This window comes from Esox lucius, chromosome 15, assembly GCF_011004845.1.
Source record: "Esox lucius isolate fEsoLuc1 chromosome 15, fEsoLuc1.pri, whole genome shotgun sequence".
Taxonomy (NCBI): Eukaryota; Metazoa; Chordata; class Actinopteri; order Esociformes; family Esocidae; genus Esox; species Esox lucius.
Window position 1 is genome coordinate 26,661,500 of NC_047583.1, and position 17,603 is coordinate 26,679,102.

General features: G+C 43.0%; 2 protein-coding genes across 2 annotated transcripts; one reads left to right on the forward strand and one right to left on the reverse strand.

Moving 5' to 3' along the window:
- Positions 1-2,712: 2,712 nt before the first annotated feature.
- Positions 2,713-17,271, reverse strand: LOC105015471 (26S proteasome regulatory subunit 4). Its single transcript, XM_010878661.4, has 11 exons — positions 17,208-17,271; positions 16,850-16,903; positions 16,622-16,718; positions 16,341-16,465; positions 15,208-15,393; positions 14,887-15,015; positions 14,539-14,635; positions 14,195-14,384; positions 3,453-3,604; positions 3,192-3,346; positions 2,713-3,013 (listed from the first exon to the last, which is right to left on the reverse strand). Exons 1-11 carry the CDS (start codon positions 17,208-17,210, stop codon positions 2,879-2,881), a joined length of 1,323 nt encoding a protein of 440 aa, XP_010876963.1. The 5' UTR covers positions 17,211-17,271; the 3' UTR covers positions 2,713-2,878.
- Positions 11,769-13,364, forward strand: LOC105015470 (intelectin). Its single transcript, XM_013137429.4, has one exon. It carries the CDS (start codon positions 11,971-11,973, stop codon positions 12,904-12,906), a length of 936 nt encoding a protein of 311 aa, XP_012992883.2. The 5' UTR covers positions 11,769-11,970; the 3' UTR covers positions 12,907-13,364.
- Positions 17,272-17,603: the final 332 nt, after the last annotated feature.

Below are 17,603 nucleotides of genomic sequence, written 5' to 3' on the forward strand. Positions count from 1 at the left end.
GATAAATTCTATCATTTGAAGCCAGGAGGGCTCATTTGGTGCAACCAAGGCTTTGGAGGTTTTGAAACCTCCCTTGGCAAAAATGGCAGAGAAAACATCCATACCTGTTCCATCAACTCCAGACACTGTCTTATACAATATAAGATCCTAAACAGATTACACTTTTTAAAGACCAAACTACATAAGATCTTCCAAGAAACATTTCCTGTATGTCCACAAATGAGGACACCACTTCATAGCTGCTCTGATATAACCTTGGTAAATACTATTCCGGAGTCATTGAGTTAAGCATCCCTGAGGTCCCTATTGACCCAGATACCCCACTAATCATTTCAGGGTCTTCAAAATTCTCAAACAATCCACCTAAGCCCCAACAACAACTATGGTTCAGTACATCCCACAAAGAAAAAAAGCCTGGCATAACGAGTAGCATCCTCTTAGAGACTGAATGAGAGACCATGAAGGAACCAGTGGCCCAGCTCCTGTAATAGGTTCAGAGACAAAGCATCCCAGCAGTGGAAGGGGGCGTGCCAGACAGAGACTGAGAGGATGCGTCACAATCCAGTGCCTCAGCATTCACTTTCAAACCCCCTGGGCCAGATCCAACTCAATCATAGGGCCCGCTAAAGAGAAATCTACAGTATTAGATTTAAAAGTTGAGTGTGTCTTTTACATGGATCAGGATAACAAGACGAAAAGTAAGCTTCATGGGACAAAACCCGACATCCGTGTTTGTTATGAAATTGAGGTTTAGCATCTTGTTACTGTAGTTAAGGGTATGTATGTAAGACAGAACCAATTCCGAGAGATGAACTGAAGCATGTCTATGTAATGCTGAAATCTCTAACTCTTTGGGCCATATTAACGGACACAGATTAAGAGTAGTTTAAGACTAAAAAGTCAAGCAAAATGGACAAGTCCTTGACCTTGATTGTTTTTGGCGAGGACACGGTTCCTGTTTTACGAACTATGTGCTTTCATATGTCAGAATCTATCAAATTCATCAACTATATAAATAGGAGTGTTGCTAACCACCAATAGCGAACCAACATCATGAAAACTGGGAGGGTAGAAATGGGGAAGAAACCTTTAACTGTGAGGACAAGGTTTATTAGGAGGACACAGCCCAAAGTATTTTTATGATCTTCACCCAGCACAGCCAGAAGAGGACTGGCCACCCCTCAGATTCTGGTTCCTCTCTAGGTTTCATTCAAGTGTGGCCCTTACTAGGTAGTTCTCCTAGCCACTGTGCATTAACTTGTTGCTTGCTCTTTGGGGTTTCAGGCTGGGTATCTGTAAAATCATTGTTTCTGACAGCTGCTGATGTAAGAAGGGCTTTATAAAATACATTTGATTGATTTAGGATAGGGTTATTTATTGGATTATAATGGTATCTGTACCTCTGTGGGCCTCTATGGAGTACTCAACTGAGCTAGATTTTTTAGTCCTAGACTAGGCTTAATTTGTGTCCATGAAACCAGCTGTATGACTCCTCTTCTATGTGTGATAATCCAGCACTGTCATGGTATTAATATCTGGCCCTCGAAGCCAGTTCCACTCCATTGTTCAATAGCAACCCCCTAATCAGGGACTTACCCTAGTGTTCTACCTCATCAATAAGACATCCACCTGGTGTCCCATTTCTAAATAAGACCCTGATTAGGGGGTTGCAATGAAAACATTTAGTGGAACTGGCTTTGGGCCAAATTGGAATACCACAGGAGTACTATATTTTGCTAGGCATGGCCATTCTTTGAAGGTAGTGAACTGAATGCATAACTTGCTGCTAGCTGATTGTTACCAGCTAGTTTTCAAGGGCAATGCAATTTGTCATTGTTTTGGTAATCACTGCCTGTGTTTCAGTGGGAGTGGAATGCTCTAAGCTACAATTAATGACTGTGTAAGTGACATCGAACTAGCTGCTTTTTAGGTAGCTTTGTTTTTATTTCAGTCTCCTTAATCAAGTTGGAGCACATTAAAGGGATAGTTTGACCTAGATTCATTTGGGTGAAACAACACTTACCTTGAGTCGTTATTGAAGGCCCATAATAATTTTCTACAAGTCATTATTCACCTGTCCCAGCCTGGAATTAGCATTATTAGCATCGTCCAAATCCATGAATTGAAACTGTCCCGAGCAACAAAAGCTACATTAACCAAATAAAATGTAAACTTGCTGAAAACAAATATGCTACCATTTAAAATTGGTTGTATTACTTATATAGCTACATGTTGAATTTTAAATCGCTATACTACTTCTATCATAATAATTTAGGTGGACATTACAGCAATTGTTAACTAGTTGGATAAAGTACTGGATCATACGGTATAACAGATTTCAGTGTACTATAATGAATGACCAAATGGATCAGACTTTATAGTGCCATGTCATGTGGCTTAGTCTTTATGAAAGTCATCCTGCAGCACATCTATCAATATTGGCCTTTTTTTCCCTCTCCAAAATGACAATCCTGACTTACATTCCAAGAAAGGAAAAACACTATCCAAGCATTTCAATATAATTAGCCTATTATAAAGCCTATTTTAAGCAGTGCTTAAAAGGGCATGACATGTTTGTTGTAAGACATGTTATGCTTATGAAGCCATTATAAAGCTCAACCTTATTGAAAAAGGAACCAATGTGTCCTAAATGATTTATTCTGTTTGTACTAAGCAGTTTATGGTATCAACAGACAATAATTACACTGTTCATTAGTTCAGAAAGCCAACTTTTATTTTACAGCGACATTAATGAATAGCAAACAGCTAGCGATATCTAGTCCAGAGATACAATGAACAAATACGAAAAGCTTTCCTAGTAGATCAAGCAGTAAGCTAAAGAATAGGGTGGTTGCTGAGGTAAGTGTGGCCCTTGTGGTTAGAGGTACAGTCCCTCCGGGGTCCCTTCCTGTTTCTTGTACAAAACATTCTCCTTGGACTTCTTGAAATCCTCGTTGGTAACCTTCATCCGGCGTTCTCTCAGAGCCATCAGCCCTGCCTCTGTACAAATAGCCTGAGGGGAGAGAAAGTGAGGGACAGCAGGGATAAGGATGGGAGTTACGAGCCAAACCCTTCAGTGAAAATGGATTAAACCAGGTGGCACAGGACTGCAGCAAAACCTCTTGAGTTGGCTACACTCCTGCCGTCAGCCTTATCGTTCTGTCGCTGCCAACTGCTACAACGTGCCGTACCTTGATGTCAGCTCCAGAAAGGTCGTCCTTGGCCAGGATCAGTTCGTCCAGGGTCACATCGTCTGCCACAGTCATCCTGCTGGTGTGGATCTGGAAGATCCTCCGCTTGGTCTTTTCATCTGGCAGGGGGAATTCTATCTTACGGTCAATACGGCCTGCGGGACAAGGATGGAAACAATGCAAGGTCAGAATTCATTTAGGTGGGCACAGCTTGAATAAAAGATTCCTAGTCACTGCATCATTACACTTGTTTTCGTGTACCTGGTCTGATGAGTGCAGGGTCCAATGTCTCTATCCTGTTTGTTGCCATAATGACCTTGACATCTCCTCTAGAGTCAAAACCGTCCAGCTGGTTGAGCAGCTCCAACATGGTCCTCTGGATCTCTCGCTCCCCTCCCGAGTTAGAGTCATACCTGCAGAAGACACAGTCATCCGAACAGTTCCCCAATCACTGTTTTAGTGTGCTCACTGTACTTCTAATTCAGCCAGCAAAAAATAGTAACGCAAACCAGCCTTGTTTGAACCGGAACAGTGGGCAGAACCCTTAATCCCTTAAGCAATATACACCTGGTTTCCGTATCGACAGTCAATATGATACCAGAACATCACCTGACACCTATATGGTTGTGCCATATAGAGTTGGTCGGGGATCTTCCAGCCTCAGACAAACTGTAAACTATAATAAGGCCCCCGAGTTTGTGCAACAGAATAAAAAACCTGATTTGCTAAGGAATAGAGATACTCACAGAAGCCTTGGTACAGCAGTAAAAGGAGGGGGAGGATTGTGTCTAGTCCCGGGGGCATAAACAACAGAACGTACACTAATGTTCAAAGGTTTGGGCTCACTTAGAAAAGTCCTTGTTTTCCATGAAAACATGACATGAGTTTGAATAGGAAACATAGCAAAATTAATAGGAAAAATAGTCATCGACAAGGTTATATATAATTGTTTTTAATTGAAATAATAATTGTGTCCTTCAAATGTTGCTGTCGTCAAAGAATCCTCCATTTGCAGCAATTACAGCCATGCCCTTTGGCATTCTAGTTGTCAATTTGTTTGAGATTTCACCCCATGCTTCCTGAAGCAACTCCCACAAATTGGATTGACTTGATGGGCACTTCTTACATACCATACGGTCAAGCTGCTTCCACAACAGCTCAAGAGGGTTGAGATCCGGTGACTGGGCTGGCCACTCCATTATAGACAGAGTACCAGCTAACTGCTTCATCCCTAAATAGTTCTTGCATAGTTTGGAGCTGTGCTTTGGATCATTGCCCTGTTGTAGGACACCAAACAGGTCCTCAGCTGGCATCTTCATTAAATAGTACCCACAAAATACCAGTCTCAATGTCAACAGTGAAGATGCAACTCCAGGATGCTTGCCTTCTAGGCAGAGTTGCAAAGAAAAAAAACATCTCAGAATGGCCAATTAAAAGAAACGATTAAGATGGGCAAAAAAAAACACAAACACTGGACAGAGGAAAAAAGTGTTATGGACAGACAAATCTATGTTTGAGGTGTTCGGATCACAAGGAAGAACCTTCGTCAGATGTTGGCTCCAATCAAGGGCTGTCCACAGTGCATTGCAAAATGGAGTGATAGCCTTCCTTCTTAGCAAACATAACATGCCATTGGAACACAGGACATATTGTTACTGATTATGGGCCTCTGTATGTCTATGTAGATAATCGATAAGAATCAGCCGTTTCCAGCTACAATAGTAGCTTTACTACATTAACAATGTCTGTACTGTATTTCTGATCATTTTCATGTTATTTTAATTGACAAAGTTTGCTATTCCATCAACAAGGACATTTCTAAGTGACCCCAAACATTTGAACAGTAGTTTGTCAACCAACGTGGGGAGGGCATGGTTCCTGTTTTATAGCTGTGTTTTCATGTTTTGACATGTCACAATTCTTCAGATTCAGCAACCATATAAATAGGAGGGTTCCTTAACAACAACAACATTAGCTGATGAGGCAAAGAAATGACTGACAAGTGAGAGGGTAGAAATTGGTCAAAAACATTGAAGTATGACCCTGTGTATAGGACCAAATACAGGTTTTATTAGGGGAACAAACAGGGTAGGAACTGTTAGGCCAAAAAGAATGGACATACCAGAAATCAACTGTACCCAATGGAAGGTGATTATTCATTCAAATATTTTTGTTATTATTGGAATTTGCTTTAAAAAGGCCATTTGCGAACACACCAGTAGGCACAAGAATAGAGATAAGATCTATTCAATTACAAAAAAGTGTCCTTATTTCCTATCACTTAACACAACTTACAGACACAAATACAATTCTGTCATTGAAAGCCAAAACGTCCTGTGGTCCAGATTCTAAACCACATGATGCAATTCAACTCCAAAACATTCCCATTAACAATCTTAAAATGATTTAATCAAATGCATTGATTCAATGCAAATTATGATAGTTTTCACTTTTCTACACACCATGTGTGTTTATTATTATGAAATACCGAGGAGTAAGCCCTAACATCAGCCCTGACTGCATCCTTTCCTAAGAATGCAGAGGGGAAGATAACTCTGTTGTAGACCAAGATTTTGTTCAAGATCAGTTATCAGTGTTAACTGCTAGCAAGCTGCTGGCCTGAAAACAGATTAATTTACCCTTGATTGCCTAGAAAGCCAAGTCTGGTAGCAATCTACACTGGTAAAGGGCTGGCATCCATACAACCTACACTGGTAAAGGGCTGGCTTCCATACAACCTACACTGGTAAAGGGCTGGCTTCCATACAACCTACACTGGTAAAGGGCTGGCTTCCATACAACCTACACTGGTAAAGGGCTGGCTTCCATACAACCTACACTGGTAAAGGGCTGGCTTCCATACAACCTACACTGGTAAAGGGCTGGCTTCCATACAACCTACACTGGTAAAGGGCTGGCTTCCATACAACCTACACTGGTAAAGGGCTGGCTTCCATACAACCTACACTGGTAAAGGGCTGGCTTCCATACAACCTACACTGGTAAAGGGCTGGCTTCCATACAACCTACACTGGTAGGTTGTATGGAACTGCTTGTAAAGTGAATACATTCTAGATAACTCCTAAGTATCTAGACCCCTCTCATTCTGTGGTAAAGTCCACAACAATACAAACACACATGGCCTCTGGAAAGATCTCAGGTCTCAGGCCAATGCAAAATACCCCAGAATGACTTTTCCATGTGAATATTAAAATCGTCAAAAACTAGATTATCTGACACGACTACCAAGTTTGATCAGAATTCTGGGAACTCATTGAGGATCACTGTGTACAGCCCAGGTGGGTCTATAAATAGTAGCTATGAAAAATTATTGTGTGGCCTGCATAGCTTTTAGGACTAAAACTAGCCAACAGAAGATGCCTCATATAGGGCAGTGAATTCATCAGGCTTTAGCCAGCTTTCACACAAGCAAATCATATTTAGTTCATGATCAGTGACTAAATCATTAACTATAACTGCCTTTGAAGCAAGAGATCAAACTTTAAGAAGTCCCATTTAAAGATGCAAGGTACTACACTCTTTTGATTGAAATGGAGGAAGGCTTTATTCTAATAAGACTGATATGGTGAACACCACCTTGTTTAACCTCACACATCATAGATCAAGTCACAGATTATAATGCATTCTTGTAATCTTCACCCGACACAGCCTGAAGGACAGGCCACCCCTCTGATTCCTCTGTAGATTTTTTCCTAAGTTTGGACCCTAGTAGGTACAGTGGGGAGAACAAGTATTTGATACACTGACGATTTTGCAGGTTTTCCCACTTACAAAGCATGTAGAAGTATGTAATAGTTAACATAGGTACTCTTCAACTGTGAGTGACGGAATAAAAAAAAAATATCCAGAAAATCACATTGTATGATTTTTAGGTAATACATTTGCATTTTATTGCATGACATAAGTATTTGATATATCAGAAATGCAAAACTTAATATTTGGTACAGAAACCTTTGTTTGCAATTACAGAGATCATACGTTTCCTGTAGTTCTTGACCAGGTTTGCACACACTGCAGCAGGGATTTTGCCCCATTCCTCCATACAGACCTTCTCCAGACCCTTCAGGTTTCGGGGCTGTCGCTGGGCAATACGGACTTTCAGCTCCCTCCAAAGATTTTCTATTGGGTTCAGGTCTGGAGACTGGCTAGGCCACCCCAGGACCTTGAGATGCTTCTTACAGAGCCACTCCTTAGTTGCCCTGGCTGTGTGTTTCGGGTCGTTGTCATGCTGGAAGACCCAGCCACGACCCATCTTCAATGCTCTTACTGGGGGAAGGAGGTTGTTGGCCAAGATCTCGTGATACATGGCCCCATCCATCTTCCCCTCAATACGGTGCAGTCGTCCTGTCCCCTTTGCAGAATGTTTTTCCCCACCTCCATGCTTCACGGTTGGGATGGTGTTCTTGGGGTTGTACTCATCCTTCTTCTTCCTCCAAACACGGCGAGTGGAGTTTAGACCAAAAAGCTCTATTTTTGTCTCATCAGACCACATGACCTTCTCCCATTCCCCCTCTGGATCATCCAGATGGTCATTGGCAAACTTCAGAAGGGCCTAGACATGCACTGGCTTGAGCAGGGGGACCTTGCGTGCGCTGGAGGATTTTAATCCATGACGGTGTAGTGTGTTACTAATGGTTTTCTTTGAGACTGTGGTCCCAGCTCTCTTCAGGTCATTGACCAGGTCCTGCCGTGTAGTTCTGGGCTGATCCCCCACCTTCCTCATGATCATTGATGCCCCACGAGGTGAGATCCTGCATGGAGCCCCAGACCGAGGGAGATTGACCATTATCTTGAAATTCTTCCATTTTCTAATAATTGCGCCAACAGTTGTTGCCTTCTCACCAAGCAGCTTGCCTATTGTCCTGTAGCCCATCCCAGCCTTGTGCTGGTCTACAATTTTATCCCTGATGTCCTTACACAGCTGTCTGGTCTTGGCCGTTGTGGAGAGGTTGGAGTCTGTTTGATTGAGTGTGTGGACAGGTGTCTTTTATACAGGTAACAAGTTCAAACAGGTGCAGTTAATACAGGTAATGAGTGGAGAACAGGAGGGCTTCTTTAAGAAAGATGAACAGGTCTGTGAGAGCCGGAATTCTTACTGGTTGGTAGGTGATCAAACTTATGTCATGCAATAAAATGCAAATTATTTAAAAATCATACAATGTGATTTTCGTTTTAGATTCCGTTTCTCACAGTTGAAGTGTACCTATGATAGAAATTACAGACCTCTACATGCTTTGTAAGTAGGAAAACCTGCAAAATCGGCAGTGTATCAAATACTTGTTCTCCCCACTGTAGTTTTCCTGGCCACTGTGCATTAACTCCTGCTGCTTGTCCTTTGGTGTTTCAGGCTGGGTACCTGTATAATAACTTTTTAAACAACAACTGATGTAAAACTGGCTTTATAAAATAAATGTGATTGATATAGGGTAGGGTTATTTAAGGGATAATAATGCTCTGTAACTCTATGGAGTACTCAACTGGGTTTGCATATTTAGTTCTAGACTAGGTTCATATAATCTCCACTGAGCTTGATTTGGATGGGGAGGGCAAGGTTCCTGTTTTACAAGCTGTGTTTTCATGTTTTGACAAATCTATGTTTGAGGTGTTCGGATCACAAGGAAGAACCTTCGTCAGATGTTGGCTCCAATCAAGGGCTGTCCACAGTGCATTGCAAAATGGAGTGATAGCCTTCCTTCTTAGCAAACATAACATGCCATTGGAACACAGGACATAGCATCATCATCTTCCACTTATCCGGGGCCGGGTCGCGGGGGCAGCAGTCTAAGCAGGGATGCCCATACTTCCCTCTCCCCAGACACTTCCTCCAGCTCTTCCGGGGGGACACCGAGGCGTTCCCAGGCCAGCCGGGAGACATAGTCCCTCCAGCGTGTCCTAGGTCTTCCCCGGGGTCTCTTCCCGGTGGGACGGGACCGGAACACCTTCCCGGAGGCATCCGAAACAGATGCCCTAGCCACCTCAGCTGACCCCTCTCGATGTGGAGGAGCAGCGGCTCTACTCTGAGCTCCTCCCGGGTGACCGAGCTTCTCACCCTATCTCTAGGGGATCGCCCAGCCACCCTGCGGAGAAAGCTCATTTCGGCCGCCTGTATCCGGGATCTTGTCCTTTCGGTCATGACCCAAAGCTCATGACCATAGGTGAGAGTAGGAACGTAGATTGACCGGTAAATCGAGAGCTTCGCCTTGCGGCTCAGCTCTTTCTTCACCACGACAGACCGATACATCGACCGCATTACTGCAGAAGCTGCACCGATCCGTCTGTCAATCTCCCGTTCCATCCTTCCCTCACTCGTGAACAGGACCCCTAGATACTTAAACTCCTCCACTTGAGGCAGGCACTCTCCACCAACCTGAAGTGGGCAAGCCACCCTTTTCCGACTGAGGACCATGGCCTCGGATTTGGAGGTACTGATTTTCATCCCCACCGCTTCACACTCGGCTGCAAACCGTCCAAGTGCATGCTGAAGGTCCTGGCTTGAAGGGGCCAACACGACAACATCATCCGCAAAGAGCAGAGACGAAATCGTGTGGTCCCCAAACCTGACACCCTCTGGCCCCTGGCTGCGCCTAGAAATTCTGTCCATAAAAATTACGAACAGAACCGGTGACAAAGGGCAGCCCTGCTAGAGTACAACATGCACAGGGAACAAGTCTGACTTACTGCCGGCAATGCGGACCAAGCTCCTGCTTCGGTCGTACAGGGACCTGACAGCCCTTAGCAAAGGACCCAGGACCCCAGTGTTCCACGGCCTGGACGAAAACCACACTGTTCCTCCTGAATCCGAGGTTCTACTATCGGCCATATTCTCCTCTCCAGAACCCTGGCATAGACTTTCCCGGGGAGGCTGAGAAGTGTGATCCCCCTATAGTTGGAACACACCCTCCGGTCCCCCTTCTTAAAAAGAGGGACCACCACCCCGGTCTGCCATCCCAGAGGCACTGTCCCCGACCGCCACGCGATGTTGCACAGGCGTGTCAGCAAAGACAGCCCCACACAGGACATATTGTTACTGATTATGGGCCTCTGTATGTCTATGTAGATAATCGATAAGAATCAGCCGTTTCCAGCTACAATAGTAGCTTTACTACATTAACAATGTCTGTACTGTATTTCTGATCATTTTCATGTTATTTTAATTGACAAAGTTTGCTATTCCGTCAACAAGGACATTTCTAAGTGACCCCAAACATTTGAACAGTAGTTTGTCAACCAACGTGGGGAGGGCATGGTTCCTGTTTTATAGCTGTGTTTTCATGTTTTGACATGTCACAATTCTTCAGATTCAGCAACCATATAAATAGGAGGGTTCCTTAACAACAACATTAGCTGATGAGGCAAAGAAATGACTGACAAGTGAGAGGGTAGAAATTGGTTAAAAACACTGAAGTATGACCCTATGTGTAGGACTGAATACAGGGTTAATTAGGGGAACAAACAGAGTAGGAGCTGTTAGGCCAAAAAGAATGGACATACCCAAAAACAACTGTGCCCAATGGGAGGTGATTATTAATGAAAATATTTTTTTGTTATTTTTGGAATTAGCTTTAAAAAATAAATAAAATCCACAAACAACAGCATGCAAAATAATGGAGATAAGACATATTCAATGTCCCAACTGTTTTTAAACGTGTTGCCGGCATCAAATTCAAAATGGGCATGTATTTTTCAAGAAACAATAACATTTCTCAGTTTCAACATTTGATATGTTGTCTTTGTACTACGTTCAATTAAATACAGGGATAAATTATTTGCACATCATGCACATCTGTTTTTATTAGAATTGTATGTCATGTCCCAACTTTTTTGGAATTGGTTCTTGTAATTCTTGTAATTCTATGTCAAGAACTGAGCCATCAATTAACCATCCAAGTAGTGCTGACTATATGTTCACAAACCACTACCAAATAATATTTGAGAAGAAATTATAAAACCAATGTACTATTACGTTAACTATTGGGAAAATATTACAAGTCAAAGTAATCCAATTGGTATTTAAACAGAAATAAACAGAAATTACAGAATGGCAGCCTGACAACTGTGACTGAACGTCACCATAGGAAGTGTTCCTGTTGTTTTCCCTGTCCAAGTGATCTCACAGAGCTTCAAATACATACAGGCCAAGCTAACAATGTTTTCAGTCTGGAGACTTCTGGTCATAGTCGGTCGTAACTGTCTTTGCGTGTTTGGGGTCATTACAAAAACGAAAATATGGCTTTTGACAATTATAGGTGAACATTTTTTGTACAACTTCTCACAGTTCAATTTTTTATTTTTGGTTCCAGATGACACTGCCAAATGTTGAGGAAGCACTTCACTGGATTTCTATCAATCATTCAAATAATTACTTTAAATTACTATTCATCAGATACAAACAGCTTTTCTTTGCTTTTCCACTGCTTTTTCTGACTTACAGTTTCTATAAAATGTCTATTACATTTTTTAGCCACCTCAGAAGACATCAATTACCTTTTGAACAACACAAATTATAGTTACTTTTTAATGTATTCAAGTGAATGGGTAAGCGTGTCCAAACTGGACCTGTATGACTGTGTGGGAACTATGCATGAGAGGGAAGGAAGAGTATAACTCCACCCTGAGCCCAGAGTATAAATATTGCCTTAAAAGCTTAGCTGAGTGAGCCTCTGAAGATTGTCTGCAGAATCCGATTAACTACCTTGAAGTAAAACTCCTCAACCTCAAGCCCTGCCTGGGTTAATCTGAGGTTGGTGCAGCCGTCAAGATGTACCACACTCTTTTGCTGATGCTCCTGGTGGGAGCAACACTTTCCAAACATCCAGAAGAGGACCAAAAACTTAAGTCAATAAGAGACAGATCCCATCACGTTGCCAGAAGCTGTGCAGAAATCAAGTCTAAATATTCCGAAAATGAGGACGGGCTGTACTACTTGACCACAGAGAACGGGGTGGTGTACCAGACCTTCTGTGACATGACCTCAAGCGAAAGTGCATGGACGTTGGTGGCGAGTGTCCACGAGAACAACATCCACGGGAAGTGCACGCTGGGGGATCGGTGGACGAGCGAGCAGGGCAACAACCCCTTCAGGCCGGAGGGAGATGGCAACTGGGTCAACATGAACACTTTCGGACAGGTTGAAGGTTCCACTTCGGACGATTACAAGAACCCCGGTTACTATGACCTCAAAGCAAAAGACATGTCAGTCTGGCATGTCCCCAACAATCAACGGGTGAATGACTGGAAACAAACCGCCATCCTGCGCTACCACACAGAAACACAGTTCCTTACCCAGCATGGGGGAAACCTGTACGAGCTGTTTAAGAGTTATCCAGTGAAATGGATGGCTGGGGCACCTTTGCGCGACAACGGACCCTCCATTCCCATAGTTTACGACTACGGGAGCAGAGAGACCACCAAAGCATTTTACGGCCCTTACGCTCAAAGGGAGATGGAACCAGGCTTCATCACTTTCAGGGCAATTAACTACGAATGGGCCTCAACAGCCATCTGCTCCGGGACCAAGCCAAAAGGTGGTCAGGTTGATGCCTACTGTATTGGTGGTGGTGGGTTTTTCCCTGAGGGAGCGCCACAGCAGTGTGGGGACTTTGTCTCCTTTGCCTGGAGTGGCTATGGAACCCATCAGGGCTGGAGTGTATCCAAAGACATGCTTGAGTCAGCTGTGTTACTCTTCTACCGCTGATGACCATTTGCTTTTTGTGCAATTGTTTTGTCCACGAATTCTATTACTAAACTGACTAAAGTAATACTATAAAACGATAGCCATTCAGTGCCATAACATTTGTTGGTGGATGCCTTATGTAATCATGAATTGGCTCATGTTGTGACATGTCGCTTTCTCCTACTGTGTAATAATAACAATAAAAGTGCTCCATAGATTAATCTGCATGAAAAGAGCCTACTGTATTTTTTTCCTCCTATTGTTATAATGAACTTCACATTTCCATAATGCATACCCCCAGTGCTGGATGTACACATTGTCTGAACATCACCCTCGCCTGCTGCTGTGACTGTGTTGGAACAGCATAGGGCTTCAGCACGTGAAACGTTCCACACCCCATTTGTTATTGCATTACGTTTTAAAAGCTCTCATCAAGCAAAATGTGCTCTAAAAATGTAATGGTCACGTTGGCATGGTTAAGCTACTCAATGCTTCATTTTTATTTTATTTTTCATCGGGAGGTCCAGGAACACGAGAAAGAGATGGATCGGTTGGGCATAAAAGTAGCAGAAGGGAGTAAGGGGGTGTGAAGAACATGTCTTTTCACCTACTCAGGCAGCTTGACCCAGAAAAGGGAGCAAAAACCACAAAAGAAGCACATTGATAGTGTGAATAGCAGAGAATACATAGCTAAGAAAATCTTGTCAGGCAGTGCTGAGGCTACACAAAGGGGCTGGACGAATAGGCCACTCTGTTAACTTGCAGTACAATGTTTACAGTGTGAAGCCCACTGTGACGGGAAAATTAAATGTGCTACTGATACTGGATCTGTGCAAAATAGGTGCAGGAACAAACAGACAAATCTGAGAGATGCCCGATTCTGTTCCGCCTCATTTTAAGTGCTGAAGCTAACTATCTGATCAGTTGCTTTCTGAATTGGAAACAGTTAATGGGCTGTACACATTCATATTAGGGCAGGAAGTGAAAATGTAAAAAGCACATAATTAAATGTATTACAATGACACAACGATGTGACGTCAGGTCTTCCAAGCAAAAACAAAACCGACCCTATTTTCAGATACGACTCCATAGTGATACATAATATAGATTTTTCATACTTTGGCGATACTAATTACACCTGCCATAGTTAAAATGTTGAATAAGTAGACCATTTGATGGTTTTTGACATTGTGATGACGTCGCCATCGATGATGACTTGTTGAACATCAATGACGGATGATTAAGTCGCCCCACCCACCCCACCTCCAACTTCAGGGACCATGGCATGACTAAACACAGCTAGTCCTACCTCTTAGTCCCAATAGCGTCAATCTCGTCAATGAAGACGATGGAGGGAGCGTGTTCCTCGGCCACCCGGAACAGCTCTCGGACCAGCTTGGGACCGTCTCCAAGGTACTTCTGGATCAGCTCCGAGCCCACCACACGCAGGAATGTCGCTGATGTCTGGTTCGCCACCGCCTTCGCCAATAGGGTTTTCCCTAACAGACAACATGATTATTGTCAAACTATTACACTTTAGAGGTGCCTCTCTGGTCAAATTCTGTGCAAAGAATAACAGCCTTGTGGTTGCTAGAGAAAATATGATATACAAATGTGGTTCTGTTGTATACTTCATTGGTTCAGCTGTCATACCTGTGCCAGGTGCGCCATACAGAATGACCCCTTTAGGAGGCTTGATGCCCATCTCTTCATAGTACTCCGGGTGGGTCAGAGGGAGTTCCACAGACTCCTGAGGGGTAGTTCCAAATACAGTTGTTAATCAGTACTGGTAAGCATTCGTTTGATAAGGGAATATTCCAGCACTAGCAAACGACTCTGTCCTCCAATCTACAATGAGGGTACAGAACAAATCTCTGTGACTACCAAGAGCTGTGTACTCTTGTCCTCTTTGTAGAAAGCATTCATTTCTTAAAGCTCCGTGCCTAAACAATGCATTAACAGTATCTGTTGCAGTTGACGCTACTTTGTTGAAAATGTGACCTTAATTTCCTGGATCTGGTTGTCCAGTCCACCAATGTCGGCGTAGGTCTCCTGCGGGGCCTTCTCCACCTTCATCACCGTCACCAGGGGATCTGTGTCGTCCATCAGGACCCCTATGACAGCATGGACCTGTGGGCACGCACGCACATGTCACACGACAGCAGTGTACCGTGCGTATTAAACTTTTCGGTTCCAACATTCCATGGGTTGCATACACATTATAGTACAGGTCACGGGGATGTCCGTGTGAGTAGGCACGGCGGGTAAATACTTTGCCATGGCGACGGCCCAACGCAGCTTAATGGAACACCCGGTACGTACCTTGTGGTTCAGCAAAACCGAGCAGCCCGGCTCCAGCAGGTCCTTATCCACGAAGGACAGGATGCTGACGTAGTGCTCGGAGCCAACGGAGGTGGAAACGATAGCGTGGTTGTCGTCGATGATCTCCTCCAGGTTTCCCACTGACATGGGGGTTCCTCTCAGGTCGTCGACCTTTGACCTCTCCTCCTGCGGGACGACAAAGCGGAATCGTCCGTTTGTATTAACGGGAAACGGTGGGTGCAGTGTGAAGGTTTAATGGCGTTGTGTTACATGTTTTAATGACACAAAGACATCAAATCATACCCATTTTAAGGGTGAATAAAATAAGTCTTGGACAAATTATAAACCGATTGGCCAAGAGAGAAGTAGTCGAACGTCATTCAGTCAAGAATTTGCTGCCAGTGGCTCTAACCCACTCTGGGTTAGAGCCGTCTCGGTCTCGGTCTCCACTATCACAACTCCAACTGCCTGACTTCCACTGAAAACTTTTCAATTCGATTCTGTCCGTAATCTCATTCTAATCAACAGTCTCAGAAACCTCAGGTCCTGAACTGGCTAGCCTGCTTTGAAAATGATTTATCTGTGTAAAATGTAGCTTCTCAGAGCTTGCTATCTAAACTACAGGCTGTTTCAATGGAACTTCCTCAAGGTCAACTTTTCAACCCCATTCTCTATGTGCATCAATCTTGTTTGGCTTGCAGCCTAAGCCTCCCACATCTACCTTTATGCAGTTGACACAAATCTGTATATCTCTACTGACTTCTGTGGGACAGAGTACCATCAAGCATAGCTTTAAAAACATACAGCATGCCTTCTTAAATCTCCAACTTATCCTCAATACTAATAAAACAAAATACAGCTCTTCAATCAAAAATTACCTCTTCCTGCCAGGCCTTCAGTCTAAAATAAGTCACATTATTGCTGTCCTGTTTTGCAATAAAGCATCCTTCACTCACGCTGCCAAATATACCCCAAAAGGCCATCCTACTAGTCCTGAACTTTGGCAAAATCATCTTGAGGCTTGCAGCTGATAGTTACCACAACAGTTAGACAATGTTTATTACAGTACCATCCACAGTCTAATCACTGTAATTGCTATCTGACTAAGGCTTTCAAAGAGATTTATTCTGTACCTCCTGTTTCTCCTCGAGGGGCTTCATCTGTTCCTGGTTCCTGATGAACTCCTCCTCCATCAGAAGGTAGTCTTTGATCCTCTCCTGCTTCAGCAGCTTCAGCCTGCAGTGTGTGTGGGGAGTTACTGATAGAGAGACTCAGTCAGTCAGACATATGTAACATGTAAATGGGGAAACAGCATTTGTAAAATCAGAAAATACTTAAACAATCAGAAGGTAGAATCACTCTCTTTGCCAATACATTAAAATGCTATAGTTATAATTTTAGTCCAAGAACTTACCAAGAGGTAGCTTGCTAGCAGCATCAGGTCCCTTACTCTTCTTTTTCCTCTTTCCAACCCTGGTCGGGATTGGTGGTTCATATTTCTTTTTCTTATCCTGGAAAGTCAATCAATGGTTTAAGACATCAAATAGACAAAATGTACTAACATTCCTAATATTGTGAGACAAAGTAACTAGAGTAGCCAGTTATTTAATAGAACGGCTATCTAATATGGATGTTTTTTTACCTTGTCATCTTTCTTCCCACCCCCAGGGCCATGTCCTCCACTCTGACTTTGACCCTGTGAAATAAATCACACACCAGACACAGTAAGGATATATATGCAGTAAAAGGCACTGTCACAGTAGTTAAGTGAGTTTGCTAGCTGGCTACAGTAGTTTGTCCAAAACTACAACGACGTTTACCATTAAATCATTCATGCTAGCTAGGCTAACAAGCTTACATTATAGTAACAACACGTTTCTACAGCCTGCAATCAAATGGTAGATTGGAGTTGAAATGCAGTTAACACGTTCAATAAAAATGATGGGTTGAAAAGTGATTAAACGTATAGAAATGTGTATTTGAATAAACTGCTGCCTCACCATAACTGCTTGATATCGAGTCTGTTTGGTTTGTCGGCGTCGCACATGTTACACGTCATAGTACCCCAAGTGAAGCATTTCAAAAACGAAGAAAAATCTGCTAATTACATGGGCAATATGTAGGAGTTTTACTGTAGTACTCGTATAAAAATAAGCAAAAATGACCAGTAGACAAATACAGTTAATGTTTTAATTGGATGTTACAAATAATGTTGGAGACAATCGGTGGATTTGCGTTTTATTTGTTTTATTAATATTTTCAATATTATTACATTTATAATAATAATATATTTGATAATGGGTTGGATAATATATTGGATAATGGTTCTTCCCTTAGACAAGCTCCAGCCACTCCCTATTTATTTCCCGTCACCATAGCCTGAGGGTTTGGGGGTT

Bases quoted from the DNA above. Each gene is read 5' to 3' on its own strand.
- LOC105015470 (XM_013137429.4), top strand. From the start codon at position 11,971: ATGTACCACACTCTTTTGCTGATGCTCCTGGTGGGAGCAACACTTTCC.
- LOC105015471 (XM_010878661.4), bottom strand. The intron at 16,719-16,849 runs GTAAAAAAACAT...TTGACTTTCCAG, and splicing joins GTGGGAAGAAAGATGACAAG to GATAAGAAAAAGAAATATGA. The intron at 3,347-3,452 runs GTACACGAAAAC...CTTGTCCCGCAG, and splicing joins CCCTGCACTCATCAGACCAG to GCCGTATTGACCGTAAGATA.